The sequence below is a fragment of the Neolamprologus multifasciatus genome, chromosome 14 (assembly GCF_963576455.1).
Source record: "Neolamprologus multifasciatus chromosome 14, fNeoMul1.2, whole genome shotgun sequence".
NCBI classification, from domain to species: Eukaryota; Metazoa; Chordata; class Actinopteri; order Cichliformes; family Cichlidae; genus Neolamprologus; species Neolamprologus multifasciatus.
In genome coordinates, this window is record NC_140452.1 from 29,644,348 (window position 1) to 29,663,375 (window position 19,028).

Below are 19,028 nucleotides of genomic sequence, written 5' to 3' on the forward strand. Positions count from 1 at the left end.
ACGGACCTTCAAAGTAAAACAGGAAACACACTGACTGAACTCTAGACATGTAAACTTAACAGCAACTGGGGAGACAGAACATAGGAACCTGAAACATGGTACAAAAAGGTCACAGTAGACACAACATGGAACACACAAATTACAAAGCCAAAGAACTAAACCTATGATAACCATAACTGAAACCTAAGGAAACAAGAAACAGTACAAAAAAGGACTCAAATCATAAACCATAATATAAAAACACAAGATCTCTTCAAAATAAAATAGGGAACATAATGAAACGCAGACATGACTACATGAACTTGACAACATAACAGACATGAAACACATGAAGGGCAAGGGAGACTTAACAGGGGTTGGAAGACACAAGGGGAATCTAATAAAAAGAACTAGAAAAACTCATGAGCTTAATTATATAAACATCCAAATAAACTAAACTCAAAACACTGGGTCACAAGACCCAGGATCGTGACATAAATTCAGTAAAATTATAATTCACATCGGCACTAATGATACCCGGTTACGTCAATTGGAGGTCACCAAAATGAATATTGAATCGGTGTGCAACTTTGGAAACAATATTGGAGTCTGTAGTTTTCACCGGTCCCCTCCCCAGTCAGACCAGGAGTGACATATTTAGCCGCATGTTCTCCTTGCTGGCTGTCTGAGTGGTGTCCAAAAAACGATGTGGGCTTCATAGATAATTGGGAAACTTTCCAGAGGAAACCCGGTCTTGTTAGGAGAGACAACATTCCTTAGATGGAGCAGCTCTTATTTCTAGAAAATTATTTCTAGATAAAATTTATTAAACACATATTAAAAACATGACTATCCAGAGTTGGGACCAAGAAGCAGACTTTCAGTCTTACATGCCTCTCTTCTCTCCTCCCAGCAAAACACCGACTTAAATGAGTCAAAACCCTGGAGTCATACTAATTATCAGAATCCTTGAATCACAGGCCGAGTGCTATGAGATTGACTCTAAGATCACAACCTGATTAAAAACAGAATCTAACATAAACATTCTTGAGATTACGGGATGGCAAAAAATGTACTTTAAAACAAGATCTTCTTGTTTCATCGGGACAGTAAAGTCCCATAAGAAAGAATAGGCGTATCTGTGTAAGAACAGGTATCACTGCTATGGAGTTCAATGTTTTACATGCAGACTCAGGGCTGCTAGTCTCCTCTCGGCATTTAAACATTGGTGATTTAGAAACTCACAGTTCAACAGCACAACACTGTGTTTCCTTTTTACATCAAACATTTCTTTCAGCCATCTGTTTTTATCAGTGGATACATGACTAACTTTTATTCAATAGCCACAAATTACACAAATCCAAGATTAAATATTTTATTTATCAAAGATATGTGATTACACATTCATACAAGGAGCTAAGTTTCTATAAAAAATAAACACAGTGTAAGAAAAACATTATAAAATAATAATAAATGTTTTATAAAAATCATATTCTTTGATGATCACATTACACGTGTCACATCTGTTTTTTGTTTTTTTCATTTTGGACTGAACATGGTAACGCCTGGACCTAAAATATCAGGGCTGATTTTTTTGTCCCTTCCAGGCCGGCAGCCCTCCGTTAAGAAACCATGTTCTGATCTCATTTCCACATTGATACAACCGTGATGAGTTCATTTTATTGCGCTTTCATTGAATCCGTTTGATCTTTATTTAACCTCTTAAGCCCCAAGCCTACCTGATCTCCTGCTTTTTGCCCCCATATCAGGGGGCGTTGGGGCTTAAGAGGTTAAGGTCATTGGTTGGATACTTATCTGTAAAAAACAGAAACTCACTCGATCAAATTGTTAAGTGGTTGAGCAGGCTTATCCACAGCTGAGCCGAGCATCCCTGTACACCAGACAGTTACAGCAGTTTGCTGGTTTAATTTGTCTTGATGGCTCACACCTGTTGCATAGTGAGTTTCAGTTTCTACCTTCTGGGCAAAGGTTTCTGGTTTCAAAATGTAAAACATGGAGGTTTAAAAATAGCTTTTTTGTAGCAGCCATTACTCAGATGAACAAGTTATAGTTTGTTTGTGGTTGTATTAAGAGTATGTGATGGATGGCTCATGACTGCACAACAAATCTAGCTATGCATTCCCTCTGCTGGCCTTGATTTCACTCGCTGTGAGACATGGCTGATGATGAGGTCTCATTTGTTAGTGGAAATTATGTCCAGCTGTTTACTTACATGACATGAATTAAAAAATGAAAGATATGCATTGGAATAGGGAAAAATTTTGCTTTACTATGACTTTGAATTTAAGCTGCATATTTTCCTCAACCATGATTAAAAAAATGTGTTGAAAGACAGAACTGGCCAGGTGTGTCGGTCTTTTTAAATATTTTAAAATTAAATTATTTATTTTTTTCATGGTGACTCATTAGAAGGAATGATGGGTCCAAAGTCATGTGTGTTTTTAACATTTGATGCTTTCAAGCAAACAGAAACATTAAAGTTAGAATACAAAAGCAATAATCTCTGGTCCTCCTACAAAGCTGACTTTGGACACATGCAGCATAAAATAAGGCACATTAGATAATAAAGTTGGACGATGCAAAGATTAATGTGGATGAAGTATGAAGTAAATCTGCTTCTGTGTATGAATCGTAAAGAAGTTGTTAGTTTAATAAAAACCTCAGAGGCCAAGAGCAGTTTTTTGCACACTGCAACCCAACAATATATTTCCAGCTTCCACACACTCTGTCACAGACGGTGCTGGGAAAAAAAGGAACACACAAAACAAAATAACCAAATAGCATTAATCTTAACGACTGTAGCAACTCAGTATAACCATCACAAACTGAATGCTTATTTTTGTGTTTACTACCATTTTGTGCACTGAGCCATGATACAGCCTTTGCAGCCAGAAGCTCCCACTCGTCCTCTGCATCCATCTTGAAACCATGAAGCCAGATCAGAGCCAGAATGGTGGCCCACACTTCACTGCTGGCCTAGTGTATAGAATCAGCAGTCATGTAGTTAAATATTAAATTAAGTGAGGCAGCATGCAGATGTTCGTTAACATGAGTGTGTAATTTTGAAAATTCACTTTTGAAACCATTTTAATGAATATGTTACAAACACCCACTATTACTGTGTTATTATTTATTTAATAGCCCACCTTTTCAGGCTTTGACTTTTCCACCTCCTCGTTGGACTTTCCCAGTGCAGCAGCCAGAGCTGGATCAAGCAGCCAGCAGCCAGACGCCTTCTGGAGGGAGACTAACAGCAGCAAAGGGTCTCTGGGTGGCTTCTTAACAGGTGGAAATTCTTCATCCGGCAGTTGTGAAGAGGAAATTTAAATACAAGTACATTCATAAAGGTTTTTATGCTGATCACTCTCCTTCTATTTAGTTAATAAAATCATCTTAATTGGGGGGAATTAACAGAGCACTATTTTAGAAAAAGAGTTTAGTTAATTAAGAAAATAGTTCCATTGATTCGGTTAGCATCCACATGTTGTAATCTTTTTTTCCTCACACACAAGGTGTTGAATAATCGAGCTCCACCTTATCTTAAAGACTTTATAGTATCGTATCAGCCGCTCTCTGACTGAGCTGTACTTGTGTTTAACTCCTGTGGAACCAGCTCCCAGCTTGGATTTGGGTGACAGACACCGTCTGTACTTTTAAGACTATGTTAAAAACTAGAGGTGTGTTTTTATAATCGATTTATCGATTAAAATCAATTCTAGCTTGGATAACGTGATATCGATTCATTAAAATCCTGAATCGATTTTTAAATATAAATTTATTTTGCCCGAAATGCCAGAATCTCTGGTGAAACCTCAAAATTTCAACAACCACCAAACAGTTAAGACAGTAAATGAGAGCAGGAACACGGATTCTGCATAAAGACGTAAACACAAAGCGCGGACCCGCCGACGGATCAGAATCAGTGAGATGTCGCCTTTCTCACCTGACGGCACTGACACAGACGCCTTCTGGAGGGAGACTAACAGCAGCAAAGGGTCTCTGAGTCGCTTCTTAGCAGGTGGAAATTCTTCATCCGGCAGTTGTGAAGAGGAAAATTTAGAGGAAAAGAGGTAGTTACATAATAAAATGCCCTTCCTGGGTGGAATTGAAAGCAATATTTAAAATAATGTGCTGAGTTAAGTAAGAAAATAGTTCTAATGATTTGGTTCCACATGTTGCAATATATGTGTCATATTTAGAGTTGTTATTATTTCTAATTGAGCAATTAAAAGAACAATATTTAACAAAAGACAGCAGCTTTGACAACCAGATATATTTCATAACTTTTTGGATATTTTATGATTTCTTTTCTCGTGGAACCAGTTCCCAGTTTGGATTTGGGAGACACACACCCTCCCTACATTTAGGATTAGGCTTAATCAGGCACTGGATCAAAGGCACTGGATCAGGTGACCCTGAATCCTCCCTTAGTTATGCTACAATATGTCTAGGCTGCTGGGAGATTACCATTATGCATTGAGTATTTCTTCTTCAGTCACCCTTTTCACTCCCTATGTGTTTATACACCTCTCTGCATTGAATTATTCTTCCTCTCTGGCTCTCTTCCACAGCGTGTCTTTGTCCTGTCTTCCTCCCCTCACTCCAGACTGTCGCAGCAGATGGTGACACTTTCATGAGCCTGGGTCTGCTGGAAGTTTCTTCCTGTTAATATGGAGTTTTTCTTTCCCACTGTCACCAAAGCGCTTCCTTATATGGGGTAATATGATTATTGGGAGTTTTCTCGGGATTTTTTTGTATTATTGTACCTTACATTATAAAACACCTTGAGGCAACTGTTGTTATGATTTGGCCTTATATAAATCAAATCAAATTGAACTGAATTTAGTTATGGCATCTGACAGTGGACTCCTCTTTGTTCTGCTAGACTTAAGTGTAGCGTTCAATACTATTGATCATAACAGTACACATATTAAAGGAAGTGCACTACAGTAGTTTGAATCATATGTATCCACATGTATCTAACAGATTCTAATTTGTGATTGTAAATGATGAGTCTTCTTCACATGCACAACTTAATTACCGAATTCCACCAGGTTCTGTCCTGGGACCAATACGTTTTGTGTAATACTTGCTTCCTTTAGGCAGAATTATTAGAAAACAATTAATACATTTTTATCACTTTGCAGATGACCCTCAGCTTTATTAACCATGAAATCAGAAGACACAAATCAACTAGTTTAACTACAGAAATGTCTTACAGATATTAAGGCCTACGTAACTTTTAATAAGTCCTAAAAAACCTAGAAACATGGTGTCTAACCAGACACTTATTTTGATGGTATTAACTTGGCTTCCAGTAAAGTGTGGGAAATTTTACCAGGATATGTCATTCAATGCACATATTAATCAAATATGTAGGACTGCCTTATTGCAATGTGTCTAACAAACAAAAACATTATGTGTAAGAGTGATACTAAAAAATTAGTTCATGTATTTATTACTTCTAGGCTACACTATTGTAATTCATTATTATAGATCACTTTTAAAAATGTCCTATGATGTTTCTGTTTATTCTGTTTATTAATAGGAAAAATGAACCACGCTGGCTGTCTCTTTTATAGTTTGCCACACACTAAAAACAACAATTAAGAGTACAAAAGCACCAATTATACATAAAAAAGAAGTCAAAACAGATACCTTCATCCATGCTGTAGAAACAGCAAGAATCCATGAGACATCTGTCTTCTGTTTTTTCAAAGGAAACACAACAGTGAGCACACCAGATATTCTTAGTTCTATAATTCTAATCCAAATGCAAACAAAATTAAAACATGTATCTTTCATTGCACACTAAATTCAGTAGCAAGGTTAACTGATGTGCAATCTCATTGCACTTGTCTGACTGGAATTGAATTATCTTAATTCCTCATGTGTAGCATGAGCAACTCATGTGACATTGTAAAAGCCAGACTAAATCTGTCTGTGTCCTCGTTCAGAAGTGCAACTCAATTAACTTGCAGTAATCCCAATACTGACTAACTACTAGAAGACAAAACCAACCCTAGGCAGTACTGAAATGTTTGAAATCATCCTATATACTTTACAACAAAATAGTTATTGGCAGATAAAACTGCTAATAGCCATTTAAAAGTAATAAATTAATGCTTGGCTTATATTTGTTTATTGATATAAGATACAGAAGCTATTTAAGCTTTATTTTTGGAGATCTCCAACCTGTAATTAAACTATTTGAGAGAAAATCAATCTTTACACATCTTTACACAGCCTGTAACTGGGGTTTTCCTGGTGTGATAGACCCCAGCCTCTATGGATCTTGTGCTCAGAACTTGTTCCTGTGCTGCCATGATTAGTGCCTCTGAGCTGCCTTTCAGTCCAGCTTTGTCCAGCCCCTTGTAGAAGTGGCTGATCTCGATGTCAGCCACTTCCTCTATCTGCCAGTTGTTCATACTGTGCAGCGGACTGTCCTTCCATGATAGTTCCTCCTCTTGCTCCTCTTTCTTTGGTTTCTGCTGCCTGAGGTATTCACTGAGCACATGGTTGGTTTTGGCCATCTTCTTGGTGTACTCGTGGATGTTCGTTGTCTCATCCTGGACTGTGGTACTGACACTCACCAGTCCCCTGCCTCCTTCCTTCCGCTTAGCATACAGCCTCAGGGTGCTGAACTTGGGGTCGGAATTATTCATGCAGGGTCAGGAGTTTCCTGGTCTTGATGTCAGTGGCTTCTATATCCTTCTTTGGCCAACTTATTATCCCAGCAAGGGGATGACCGTCAAGGCCTAGGTGTTGATAGCCTGGATCTTGTTCTTACCATTTAGTTGACTCTTGTCAGGGTTCCTGGGTCATCGACCCAGTGCTTTCAGTTTTGTTCATGTTCAGTTTATTTTGTCACTTCCTGTTTGTTCCTGTGTCAGCTCGTCTCGTGCCATTAGCCAGATTATGTTCAGCTGTGTACTCACCGGTCTCTCATTATCATCCTCATCAGTCTGTGTATTTAAGTCTTCTGTTTCTACTCGTTCTTTGTCGTGTCATTGATGTTATGTTGTTGTTTCCGCCTGTGTTCGGTCAGCCATTCAGTCCGTCCTTCATTCAGTCAGTCGTCCAGCCAGCCAGCCATTTCCTACCTCTGTTCAGTGTGTTCACTCCATCGACAATAAATTACCCAGCTTCACCTACCTGCGAGTCCTGCGTTGGGGTTCCTTCTTCCTCGCCTCCACTCCGCGACCCCTGACAGCTCTTCAGGACTTGACTGACCCTCTGTAGTTACTTGGTGGTTGAGGCTTTCTTAGCGGCCTCTATATGGTTGCCATTTGCCTGTGGGATTTCCAGGTATTTGCAATGTTGCATTCTCATAGTTTGATCCAATTAGTCTTCTTTACTATTTGACTACACCTCTCAAATCCAAATGACATTTCAATGTCATTACTGTATATCCTGGTGATTGGTGAATCAATGTCACGTTCACTCTTGGCATACAGCTTGATGTCATCCATGTACAGGAGGTGGCTGACGATTGCTCTGTTCCATAGTCGGTATCCATAGCCAGTCTTGTCAATGATCTCACTGAGGGGGTTCAGGCATATGCAGAACAGCAGTGGGAACAGTGCATCTCCTTGGTAGATCCCGCACTTGTGCTTTGGGCTTGAAGTTGGCCTCTACTGTTGTACACCACATCCCTATTGAGTTTCTGATGAAGGCTCTTAGGGTCCTGTTGAGCTTGTATAGATCTAGGCATTACAGGATCCAGCTGTGGGGCATCGAGTGATAGGCCTTCGTATAATCAATCCAGGCAGTGCACAGGTTGATAAGCCTAGTGTTGCAGTCTCGGGTGACTGCTCTGTCAACCAGTAGCTGGTGTTTCGCTCCTCTGGTATTCCTGTCTATTCCTTTTTGTGCCCCGCTCATGTATTGATCCATGTTCCTATTCATCTTTGCCACTATGATGCCTGACAGGAGCTTCCATGTGGTACTGAGGCAGGTTATTGGCCAGAAGTTGGATGGGACAGGTTTCTCCTGGATGTCCTTGGGAATCAGGACTGTCTGGCCTTTGTTTAGCCATTCCGGGTGTCATTGACTAGCAGCTGGTTCATTTGTGCAGCCAGACGCACATGGAGTGCAGTCAGCTTCTTTAGCCAGCCAATTTTACACACACGTGTGTGTGTGTGTGTGTGTAGAAGTACTTGTACTGTGTTTGCAATGGTAAAAAACCTTGTACTCACCGAGCGAAACAGGGGAACCATAGTGTGCAGTAGGGCTGCCACGATTAGTCGACTAGTCACGATTACGTCGACTATCAAAATCGTCGACAACTGATTTAATAGTCGACGTGTCGTTTGAAGCTTTGTAAGATCCCGAAAGACGCAGAAATAAGTAGTAGGATTTAAGAGTGTAATAACGGACTGAAACAGAAGATGGCAGCACTGCATGTACAAGGATGCCAGCTGCCGTTAAACCCCGAAGAAGAAGAAGTAGCTCTGTCCCAGAATTCATAGCGCGGCCCAGCTCAGTTTCCAACACAGGGTCACAAAATAAACGTTTAACATATTTTCAGGCGAGACTGTAACTGTGTAAACCTCAAATATCTGCTCAGTTTATCAAGACACCACATATTTTCAAAAGCGCTCCGACGTTTTCGGAGACGTCTGTTACCCACTAGCTCGATAGCTAGCCGGGGGCAAGGCTCACTAGAGCCCGTGAGAACACCGGACTCCCGGCAAATCGTTTTCAAACCCACCGCCGTCTTTCGCTACTCAGGTTAAACATATATAAGTCACTTAGATAACTTAAAAATGTTATTGTTTGGCTTATTTCAGTATTTTATTTGTTCCTGAGTAAATCGGTTTGGCTGAGATTAAAGTTATAGTTTTATACACAGCTGAATAAACGTCAAGCAGACAACTGATTATCAGAAGTGTGAGATGCTCGAGAATATACTCCGGTGTCCGTTATATTTTAGATAGCAAGGAGTTTATTAAACGTCACCGAAACAATCTGCAAATTTCATTAAAATGTAATAAGCTATCAACTTGTCTTTATTTTTAGTTAGCACATACCTTAAACACTTAAAGCTGTAAGCTAATGATAGTTATATAAGAGCAGATGCATGCTGGTGCAATAAGCTGTACGTTTTACATCCAATGGATGCATGATCTGATTAGTCGACTAATCGCAAAAATAATCGGTGACTAGTCTACTATCAAAATAATCGTTTGTGGCAGCCCTAGTGTGCAGCCACTAATAAGATAAGATAAGATTTAAAAAAAAGATTTAAGCACCAAATAGGGTCAATTGAAAATGCCATTTGAAGTCTCCAAATATAGAGCTTCTCTTTTTTATGTAATATACATATAAATTCCCCACTAGATTTGAGGGCAGTCTAGCCTTCAAGCTCAGGTGCTTTACATAGTATCTTTGCTATTCCCAGGACTGCGCTCTTCTGGACAGAGAGCTCAAATAATGTTCCTGGGATCTGCTGGAGCCACTCACCTATCTTGGGGGTCACTGCACTGAGTGCTCCGATTACCACGGTTATTATACTGTCCTATAAATCTAACATAATAATATAATAGCTCTGTCTTTGGTCAGCAATTTCCAAGGCATCAGGTATGGACAGCTTGCTGTACTACTCAGGCATCCCTGTCTTCATCACATCTTTCTGCAGCTTTGTTAGTACATGACTTAATAATTGATCAACAAATTGATTTACTCTGCCTTACAGAAACCTGGTTGCAGCAGGATGATTATGTTAGTTTAAATGAATCAACACCCCCGAGTCATTCTAACTACCAGAAGTCTCGAAGCACAGGTCGAGGGGGCGGTGTGGCAGCAATTTTTCACACCAGTCTATTAATTAATGAAAGACCAAGACAGACTTTTAATTCATTTGAAAGCCTGATGCTTAACATTGTCCACCCCAGCTGTGAAACTCAGAAACCAGTCTTACTTGTTATCATCTATCGTCCACCTGGGCCTTACACAGAGTTTCTGTCTGATTTCTCAGACTTTATATCTAATTTAGTTCTGAGCTCAGATAAAATAATTATTGTGGGTGATTTTAACATCCATGTTGATGCTAAAAATGACAGCCTCAACATGGCATTTAATCTGTTGTTAGACTCAATTGGTTTCTCTCAAAATGTAAAAGATCCCACCCACCACTTTAATCACACTCTAGATCTTGTTTTAACATATGGCATAGAAACTGAACATTTAACAGTGTTTCCTGAAAACCCTCTCCTGTCTGATCATTTCTTGATAACATTTACATTTACAATAATTGATTACGCAGCAGTGGAGAGTGGACTTTATCAAAGTAGATGTCTTTCTGAAAGCGCTGTAACTAAGTTTAAGAATATAATCCAGCCACTGTTATCATCGTCAATGCCCTGTACCAACATAGAGCAGAGCAGCTATCTGAACGCTACCCCAACAGAGGTCGATTATCTTGTTAATAATTTCACCTCCTCACTACGTATGACTCTGGATACTGTAGCTCCAGTGAAAACTAAGGTCTCTAATCAGAAGTACCTGACCCCGTGGTATAATTCTCAAACACATACCCTAAAGCAGATGACTCGTAATCTGGAGAAGAAATGGCGTGTCACAAATTTAGAGGATCATCACTTAGCCTGGAGAAATAGTTTGTTGCTTTATAAGAAAGCCCTCCGCAAAGCCAGAACAGCTTACTACTCATCACTGATTGAAGAAAATAAGAACAACCCCAGGTTTCTCTTCAGCACTGTAGCCAGGCTGACAAAAAGTCAGAGCTCTTTTGAGCCAACCATCCCTTTAACGTTAACTAGTGATGACTTCATGAACTTCTTCACAAATAAAATTTTTATCATTAGAGAAAAATTTACCAATAATCATCCCACAGATGTAATATTATCTACAGCTACTCTTAGTACCATTGATGTGAAGTTAGACTCTTTTTCTCCAATCGATCTTTCTGAGTTAACTTCAATAATTACTTCCTCCAAACCATCAACGTGTCTTTTAGACCCCATTCCTACAAAACTGCTCAAAGAAGTCCTGCCATTGATTAATTCTTCGATCTTATATATGATCAACCTATCTCTAATAATCGGCTATGTACCACAGGCCTTCAAGGTGGCTGCAGTTAAACCTTTACTCAAAAAGCCATCTCTAGACCCAGCAGTCTTAGCTAATTATAGGCCAATCTCCAACCTTCCTTTCATATCAAAAATCCTTGAAAGAGTAGTTGTCAAACAGCTAACAGATCATCTGCAGAGGAATGGTTTATTTGAAGAGTTTCGGTCAGGTTTCAGAGCTCATCACAGCACAGAAACAGCTTTAGTGAAGGTTACAAATGATCTTCTTATGGCCTCTGACAGTGGACTCATCTCTGTGCTTGTCCTTCTTGACCTTAGTGCAGCATTCGATACTGTTGACCATAATATCCTATTAGAGCGATTAGAACATGCTGTAGGTATTACAGGTATTGCACTGCAGTGGTTTGTATCATATCTATCTAATAGACTCCAATTTGTGCATGTAAATGGAGAGTCCTCTTCACACACTGAGGTTAATTATGGAGTTCCACAGGGTTCAGTGCTAGGACCAATTCTGTTTACATTATACATGCTTCCCCTAGGCAGCATCATTAGAAGACATAGCATACATTTTCACTGCTATGCTGATGACACCCAGCTCTATCTGTCCATGAAGCCAGATAACACACACCAATTAGTTAAACTGCAGGAATGTCTTAAAGATATAAAGACCTGGATGGCCACTAACTTTCTGCTTCTTAACTCAGATAAAACTGAGGTCATTGTACTCGGCCCTGAAAAGCTTAGAAATATGGTATCTAACCAGATTCTTACTCTGGATGGCATTACCTTGGCCTCCAGTAACACTGTGAGGAACCTTGGAGTCATTTTTGACCAGGATATGTCCTTCACCGCACATATTAAACAAATATGTAAGACTGCGTTCTTCCATTTGCGCAACATCTCTAAAATTAGAAATATCCTGTCTCAGAGTGACGCTGAAAAACTAGTTCATGCATTTATTACTTCCAGGCTGGACTACTGCAATTCATTATTATCAGGATGTCCAAAAAACTCACTGAAAAGCCTTCAGCTAATCCAAAATGCTGCAGCAAGAGTACTGACAGGGACTAGAAAGAGAGAGCATATTTCTCCTGTTTTGGCTTCCCTTCATTGGCTTCCTGTTAAATCCAGAATTGAATTCAAAATCCTGCTCCTCACATACAAGGTCTTAAATAATCAGGCCCCATCTTATCTTAATGACCTTGTGGTACCATATCACCCTATTAGAGCACTTCGCTCTCGCTCTGCAGGCCTACTTGTTGTTCCTAGAGTATTTAAAAGTAGAATGGGAGGGAGAGCCTTCAGTTTTCAGGCCCCTCTTCTGTGGAACCAGCTTCCAGTTTGGATTCGGGAGACAGACACTATCTCTACTTTTAAGATTAGGCTTAAAACTTTCCTTTTTGCTAAAGCATATAGTTAGGGCTGGACCAGGTGACCCTGAATCCTCCCTTAGTTATGCTGCAATAGATGTAGGCTGCCGGGGGATTCCCATGATGCATTGAGTTTTTCCTTTCCAGTCACCTTTCTCGCTCTCTATGTATTAACAGACCTCTCTGTGTTGAATCATATCTGTTATTAACCTCTGTCTCTCTTCCACAGCATGTCTTTTATCCTGTCTTCCTTCTCTCACCCCAACCGGTCGCAGCAGATGGCCGCCCCTCCCTGAGCCTGGTTCTGCCGGAGGTTTCTTCCTGTTAAAAGGGAGTTTTTCCTTCCCACTGTCGCCAAAGTGCTTGCTCATAGGGGGTCATATGATTGTTGGGTTTTTCTCTGTATCTATGAAGCGCCTTGAGGCGACTTTTGTTGTGATTTGGCGCTATATAAATAAAATTGAATTGAATTGAATTGAATTGAATTGAATTGAATTGAATTGAATTGAATTGAATTGAATTGAATTGAATAGTTGGATTAGTTCCCTCCATAATGCCTTGATCTTGGCCTCTAGACTTCTGGTACATGTACTGCTCCTGGTGGCTATTCATCTTGTAGACAACCATCTCACCGATAACTGCTGCCGTGGTGTAGATCATTTAGTTGATTTCAGTGATGGTCACAATAGGCATTGTCTGCACTGCTGCATTCATATCTTCTAATAGACCCTCAGAGTGTACTTCATGTAATCTTGATAATCAGTCACTGAGGTCACGTTTCTCAGTTTATCTTTCAGCTCCTCTCTCCTTCTGTCATACTTGGGGCTTTCTACCTAATTTCTGAGCCACCGAGCATTCCTGTTATGTGTTGCATGCTTCTCCCATATGCTCTTTCAGTATTGCTCAGTCTCAAGCCTTGGTGGTGCTTTTCTCATATTGGTTCCCTGTCACTGAGATGGTTCAGTGGACAACAGCTGGTTTAATCTCTGCCTTCTATCTCTTTGGTATACCACTTCAAACGGCTGACCAAGGCTGTGAGTTGTTGCTTGGTAGTTTCCAAGGCCTCAGGCATGGACAGCTTGCTATACTTCTTAGCCACCTTTTTCATTGCACCTTTCTGCATCTCTGATTGTTGGCACCCGAACGTGAAGGATAGACCACCCCCAGGGGCGAGAGGGGAATTTTACACACACACACACGTATGTGTGTGTGTGTGTGTGTACTTGTACTGTGTTTGCAATGGTAAAAAACCTTGTACTCACCAGGTGAAGAACAGGAACCATAGGCTTCAGCCACTGATAAGATTGTATGATTGCTCATTATACTTGGAATATCTCGGTGCAGAAGAGGTCCTTGAATCTCCTTGTTGTTGTCTGTATTGACAACAATGAAAGCAGTGAAAGAACTGCTCACTCCTGATTGGACACTCAGCTGCACCACCTTCTTTTTTACGTCTTCTTTTTCCTGATTGTTTTCTGCTTTCATCTCTAGCAAGCAAATAAGAGTCCGAGCAGCTAACCTGTGGACTATTAAGCTACAGACAAGAGAAAATATTGGTATGGTGACATGGTCACAATTACCATGTTACATGCAAAGTAAACTATTGTAAAGGTATTATCTAATAAATCCAGTAGACTAACAACTCATTTACCCAGAGTCCTCTGCAGGTCTGAGACTGAAGTGCAGCTGGTTCTCAGAGGGATGACCTGCCAGGCTGTACTTCACCGTCAAACAGCCCTCTGCTGCCTCTGAGCTCTGACACAGAATTACAGTGTCAAACCAATTTCATCTTTTCAAAACATGACAAGCATAAACACAGAGATCTACACTGTGAGAAGATGCTGCTCCTACCTGTCCAGTGAGCTGGGCATAAATTAGTGACCTTTGACCCTGGAAAAGTGATGTGATTGGTGGAGAGAGGACAGTGATAGTGGATCCCTTTGGTAAATCCCATGTAACAGAAACATCTTCCACTGCTGGTTGCAGAGAAAAATGCAATGACTGCATCACCTGATGAGTACAAAAACTGAAATCATATCTTCTGTCCATTTTTTTTTTTAAACACAAATCATTTTTTGCTGCAATTCTTATGAGTCATTGTCTTACTTTTGGTTGCATCCTGTCAGTCCCTGTGATGAACTGAGCATGACCTCCTCCTTCCTTGGCCATCCCATTGATGAGAGCAGAGCTGGCCCCTTCCCCAATCCCAAAAGAGAAACACCTGCAATACAACAGTTTTCTTTGAGTACACAGAGGACATGTTGGACATTCTGGGAATTGTGTAGATGTAGTTGTTTTTTTCTGGTTTGCGAGAATACCGCAGTTGTTTTAAAAACAGACACACTTGGCATATAGCACATATAATCACATTTTTTTGTTTTACCTGTGGGAACCTGAATTCTTCTTCACCAGATCGATCACTTCTTTGGTGTTCCCCACCTCTCCATCAGTAAAGACAAACAGCTAGAGAGGAGAGTTTACACACAGTTTTTCAACTGCACAAGCTGAAACACAACTCTCTGATATGTAATCAAGTATGCGGTCAGTAAACTGTTTTAACCAGTAAAAAAAAGAGAAGAAGCTTTAAGCAAGAGTGAGAGGAACAGTAGGAGCCACTCAACAGATCAACTCGTGTATAATTAGCAGATTATATGAAACTGATATAGGGCTTGATTAATGGTTAACTTACATGTTGGAGTAATGAATGAGAAAAAAGAAAGACTAAAGAATGACATTATTAAAGTTTGTTTGTGTGTGTGTGTGTGTGTGTGTGTGTGTGTGTGTGTGTGTGTGTGTGTGTGTGTGTGTGTGTGTTACCTGTCTAGGCTGAGTGGGAATGCAGGGCTGGCTGTAAATATGTTTGAGGGGCTCAAGGATCTCTGTTTCTCCAAGATCAGCCTCCATCTGCTCAACTTTCTTCAGAGCCTCCTCCATGGTCTTCTCACCATACTGTACACTCTTACTGACATGACAAACACACAAGTGAGATCAAACATAACCTGGAGTTTTGCAGAATCATCCAAAGGCAACATGTTGACTAACAGCAGGGAAGATATCTTATCACACATTTACAGTAATATCACTGATCATTTGAATACAACTCACGGGAAGATGTGTTCATAACTGGACCCAAAACTGTAAATGTTGAAATAGCAGCCCATTGGTAAGCTCTTCAACAGGAGCAGCAGAGTATCCTGTAGGGAAGAGAGAAAGATGGTGAGGCCACTGTGTGAGAGGAACAATTTTATGAAAGATTTGAGGAAATATTTCACAACTATAACACCACATCATAAATACCTTGGCACTGCTGATCCGAGTTTCCTGCTGCTCAGTGTTATTCGTAGCACAGTCCATACTTCCAGATCGATCCACTAAGAACACAAACTCTCCACATGAAGCCTTTGAAGACATCACAGACTGGGGGAACTCAGGGTACAGACTCACCATCACCACTGGATCACCCATCAGAGAGCCTGAAACACATGAAAGGACAGAAAAATGTCAAGTTTACATTTTATAACTATTAGGTTGAAGAATGGGGATCAATAATTTTTATTTGCAAACTAATGACTTCACATATTTTCACTCACCCGGCTCAGCAGAGGCCTGTCCTGCCTCCACCACAGCAGTGGGCTGGTGGGCGTCTTTGTAATAAATCAGCAGTTCAACATCTCTGTCAAACTTGTGTCCTGCAGCCAGCTTGACCTGCACACCACAAACACATTCATATTTATTCCTCAGTAATAAGTAACAACCACACACAGCAGACACATCAGCACTCTACCTACCGTGGCCTGGGTTTGATCAGTGTTGAGGTACTGCAGAGGGTCCAGGAAACAGTTGGACTCTACTTTAGAGATTGGACGAGGAGAGGACACTCGGGCAGAAAAAGACAGACTATAGGGCTCCAGAGAGGCTGGAACAAAAGTTACCTGGAATAATGCATCTTCACTACCTGCACACAACATCAGGTTAGAAATTATGTAATTAATGAGGCATAATATAATCAAATAATTTAGGCTGTAAAGACTCTCTGGTTCACATGATAGTACAGATAAAATGAGGAAAAACAAAACTACTTTACAGCTGTTTTAATTCAAAACAATGAAAAAAGTGACAGAAAAGCAATAACTTGACTTTTATGACCTACGGATGGTATAATGAACCATATCGGTATGATGAGGAAAACACAAACATCATTTCTTGCCTATTCCTTCTTCAGAAAAAACAAAAAATCTGTTATATAAATGTATAAATGTGATATAAAATTTAATGTCAGCGAGAATTAAATAGTGTTAAGTATATAAACCTCTTTATTATCTAACTTTTGGCAAAATAAGGGAAACTCCATATAAATACACTCAGTTAAAACCATTTACTGATATAAAATCATGACGAGAGGGAGAGTCTGTGTTTGCACACTGCATCAACCTACTTCCAAAAAAAATGTTAATCTGACAAATGCAGTCCTGTGAAAACTAAACACACCAGTCCCAACAAGGTTTTATGAGGTGTTTGTGTTGATATATTGGGGTTGGTTTTCTCTGACTGTGATGCTATGCATTACGGTCAAATATCTCCAGTTTTGGGTTTGATTGTCAGAAGGGCATCTTTCAAGACGTCTTGTGATTGGTTCAGGTGCAACTTTGAAAACAAAAGCCATGCTGCCAATTTCTTTTTGAGAAAAGAAGTTTTCTCCTGCAACCCCTAAAAAATAAGCCACACTTGTCCAGTCTTATTCTAATACCTCGAAATCTAACATTTGATATGCTAGCTGAGGCCTGTAGAGTCTGAGATACAGCTTTTGGGCTTTTTGTAATTTCTCTGAGGATGCACTAAAGCTTTTCACTGAACTGAAACATTTCTTTTTCACAGCTTTTTATATTTGGTAATCACAATGTGATGAGAAGTGAATTCTTTTTCTTCCAGAAAATCAACTTGAAACTTGACCTAATTATCTTCCAGATTTTTCTCACGGTATGTGTTTTCCTGTATGTGGCAACAGTTGCATATCTGGTTCTGTGTTCACACCTTACAGTAACTGGCAAAGTTGGAAGATGTTTTTTTTTTAACATTTTATGTTCTGCCAGTGGTGTGGAGGTTGGAAGGTGGTTCAACACTTTCACTGATTTAGTTGAAGCATTTCTGGTCCAAGTATTCTGAAGTTGTCCTACCCTGAGGTTGGTATCGAGGGTTGAGCACAGCAGGCAGACAGAACCTCAGACCATCATCAGCCTGCACAGCCAGCTCAGTGACGTACTCCAACCTGATGGAGGCGCTCTCTCCTGGAGGCAGACTGCCCACACGCAGAGAGAATATATCTGGACTCTCATCACTCTCCTCCAATAGGAAGGCCTGCTGACCGGAGCTCAGAGCATCATCATACTCCTCACGAGCCTGAAGCACAGGTGACACATGTCAGTGACATTCACTGTGTTTATTTTGAATCTCACTTATAATCAGGTTATATTTACTGTCCAGCTCACCTTCTGTTTCTCCTTCAGCTCAGCTACAATCTGTGTCTGTCCAATCTGAGCGCTGAAATGACAGACAGCAGCATCTCCAGGCAGAGGGAAGACAAAAACAGCCTCTAATGGTTTGTCCTCCTTGTTCTCGTAGTTCAGAGTGGAGACCACTGTAGCCACATGGTCCCTCACCTCCAGCTCCACCTCAATGCTCTTCAGAGGAACTGATAGAAAAATAATATTAGAATAAATACAAACCATACATCAGGGTATTATTATGTGCCATTACAACAAAAATAAATAAATCTACATTTGAAGTTGTTTTACTTTAACTTCTTTTCCATCAGTACCTGGTTCCTTCTGAAGAGTTAGCAGACCACAGCAATCCATTATCTTACCTGTAAAACAAGAACACTTAATACTGAAAATATACATTTTACACTTTACAAATACTGAACATTCAAAACATATAGTCCCCGTCAGAGATAACGGGTATGTCGACCATGGGAATAAACGTCCTCCGTTAACTACTTTCTTTTTTAGGCTCTGTGCCTTAAAAAAACATTCATCAAATAAAGGAATCACTGTAAACATTCGCTTCTGCTCGATTTTTAACCGAAACTCGTAACACAAATTGCTCCTGACCGATTTATGTTTTGAGTACAAGTTACTTTGGTGATGTAAGCAGCTAAAAGGGGAGTCACTGTCGGGAACAGCTCGCTGACGCATTAATCAGGTTTTTTTTGTAGAGGCCTCGGGTTTTGTTGCAATCTTGTTTATTATTATAACCAGCCAAGCGTCCCTCTGACCGTGACTTTCACTTTCACATTAAACATGCTGTCTGTTGTATAACCCTGTGGACTTTCTCTACTGCATGACAGTAGACACACATAAACAGTTAGTGCGGAACGTCTGTGTGACAACACCCACATGACAGCGATAAGCTTTCAGGTTTTCCTGTCAGTCCAGCTGCTTAAATAACGGACAGACTTACCTCAAAGAATGTACTGATGTTTCCGGTACAGTTTTACTGCAGCCCCCTCCTCTAAATACGTGAAGAATGGTGTTAAAACATGTAATGTTTTCGATAACAACAGTGACCTAACTGAAACAAGACACCGGGTATGCTCGATTTTCTT

General features: G+C 40.2%; 1 protein-coding gene across 1 annotated transcript; it reads right to left on the minus strand.

Annotated features, from left to right (window-relative positions):
- Positions 1-976: 976 nt before the first annotated feature.
- On the minus strand, positions 977-19,028 carry LOC146504307 (von Willebrand factor A domain-containing protein 5A-like). Its single transcript, XM_085184391.1, has 19 exons — positions 18,884-19,028; positions 18,240-18,287; positions 17,911-18,113; positions 17,599-17,821; positions 16,213-16,379; positions 16,015-16,129; positions 15,722-15,897; positions 15,530-15,618; positions 15,242-15,386; positions 14,808-14,887; positions 14,531-14,645; positions 14,276-14,434; positions 14,076-14,179; positions 13,687-13,958; positions 5,659-5,706; positions 3,825-4,027; positions 3,147-3,311; positions 2,853-2,976; positions 977-2,740 (listed from the first exon to the last, which is right to left on the minus strand). The coding sequence occupies exons 2-19, from the start codon at positions 18,277-18,279 to the stop codon at positions 2,661-2,663; spliced, it is 2,508 nt and encodes an 835-aa protein (XP_085040517.1). The 5' UTR covers positions 18,280-18,287; positions 18,884-19,028; the 3' UTR covers positions 977-2,660.

Excerpts from the sequence above, each read along its gene's own strand:
- LOC146504307 (XM_085184391.1), bottom strand. The coding sequence starts at position 18,279 with ATGGATTGCTGTGGTCTGCTAACTCTTCAGAAGGAACCAG. Across the intron at positions 16,130-16,212 it reads CTGATCAAACCCAGGCCACG|GTCAAGCTGGCTGCAGGACA; the intron begins GTAGGTAGAGTG and ends TGTGGTGTGCAG. Across the intron at positions 15,898-16,014 it reads ACAGGCCTCTGCTGAGCCGG|GCTCTCTGATGGGTGATCCA; the intron begins GTGAGTGAAAAT and ends CATGTGTTTCAG.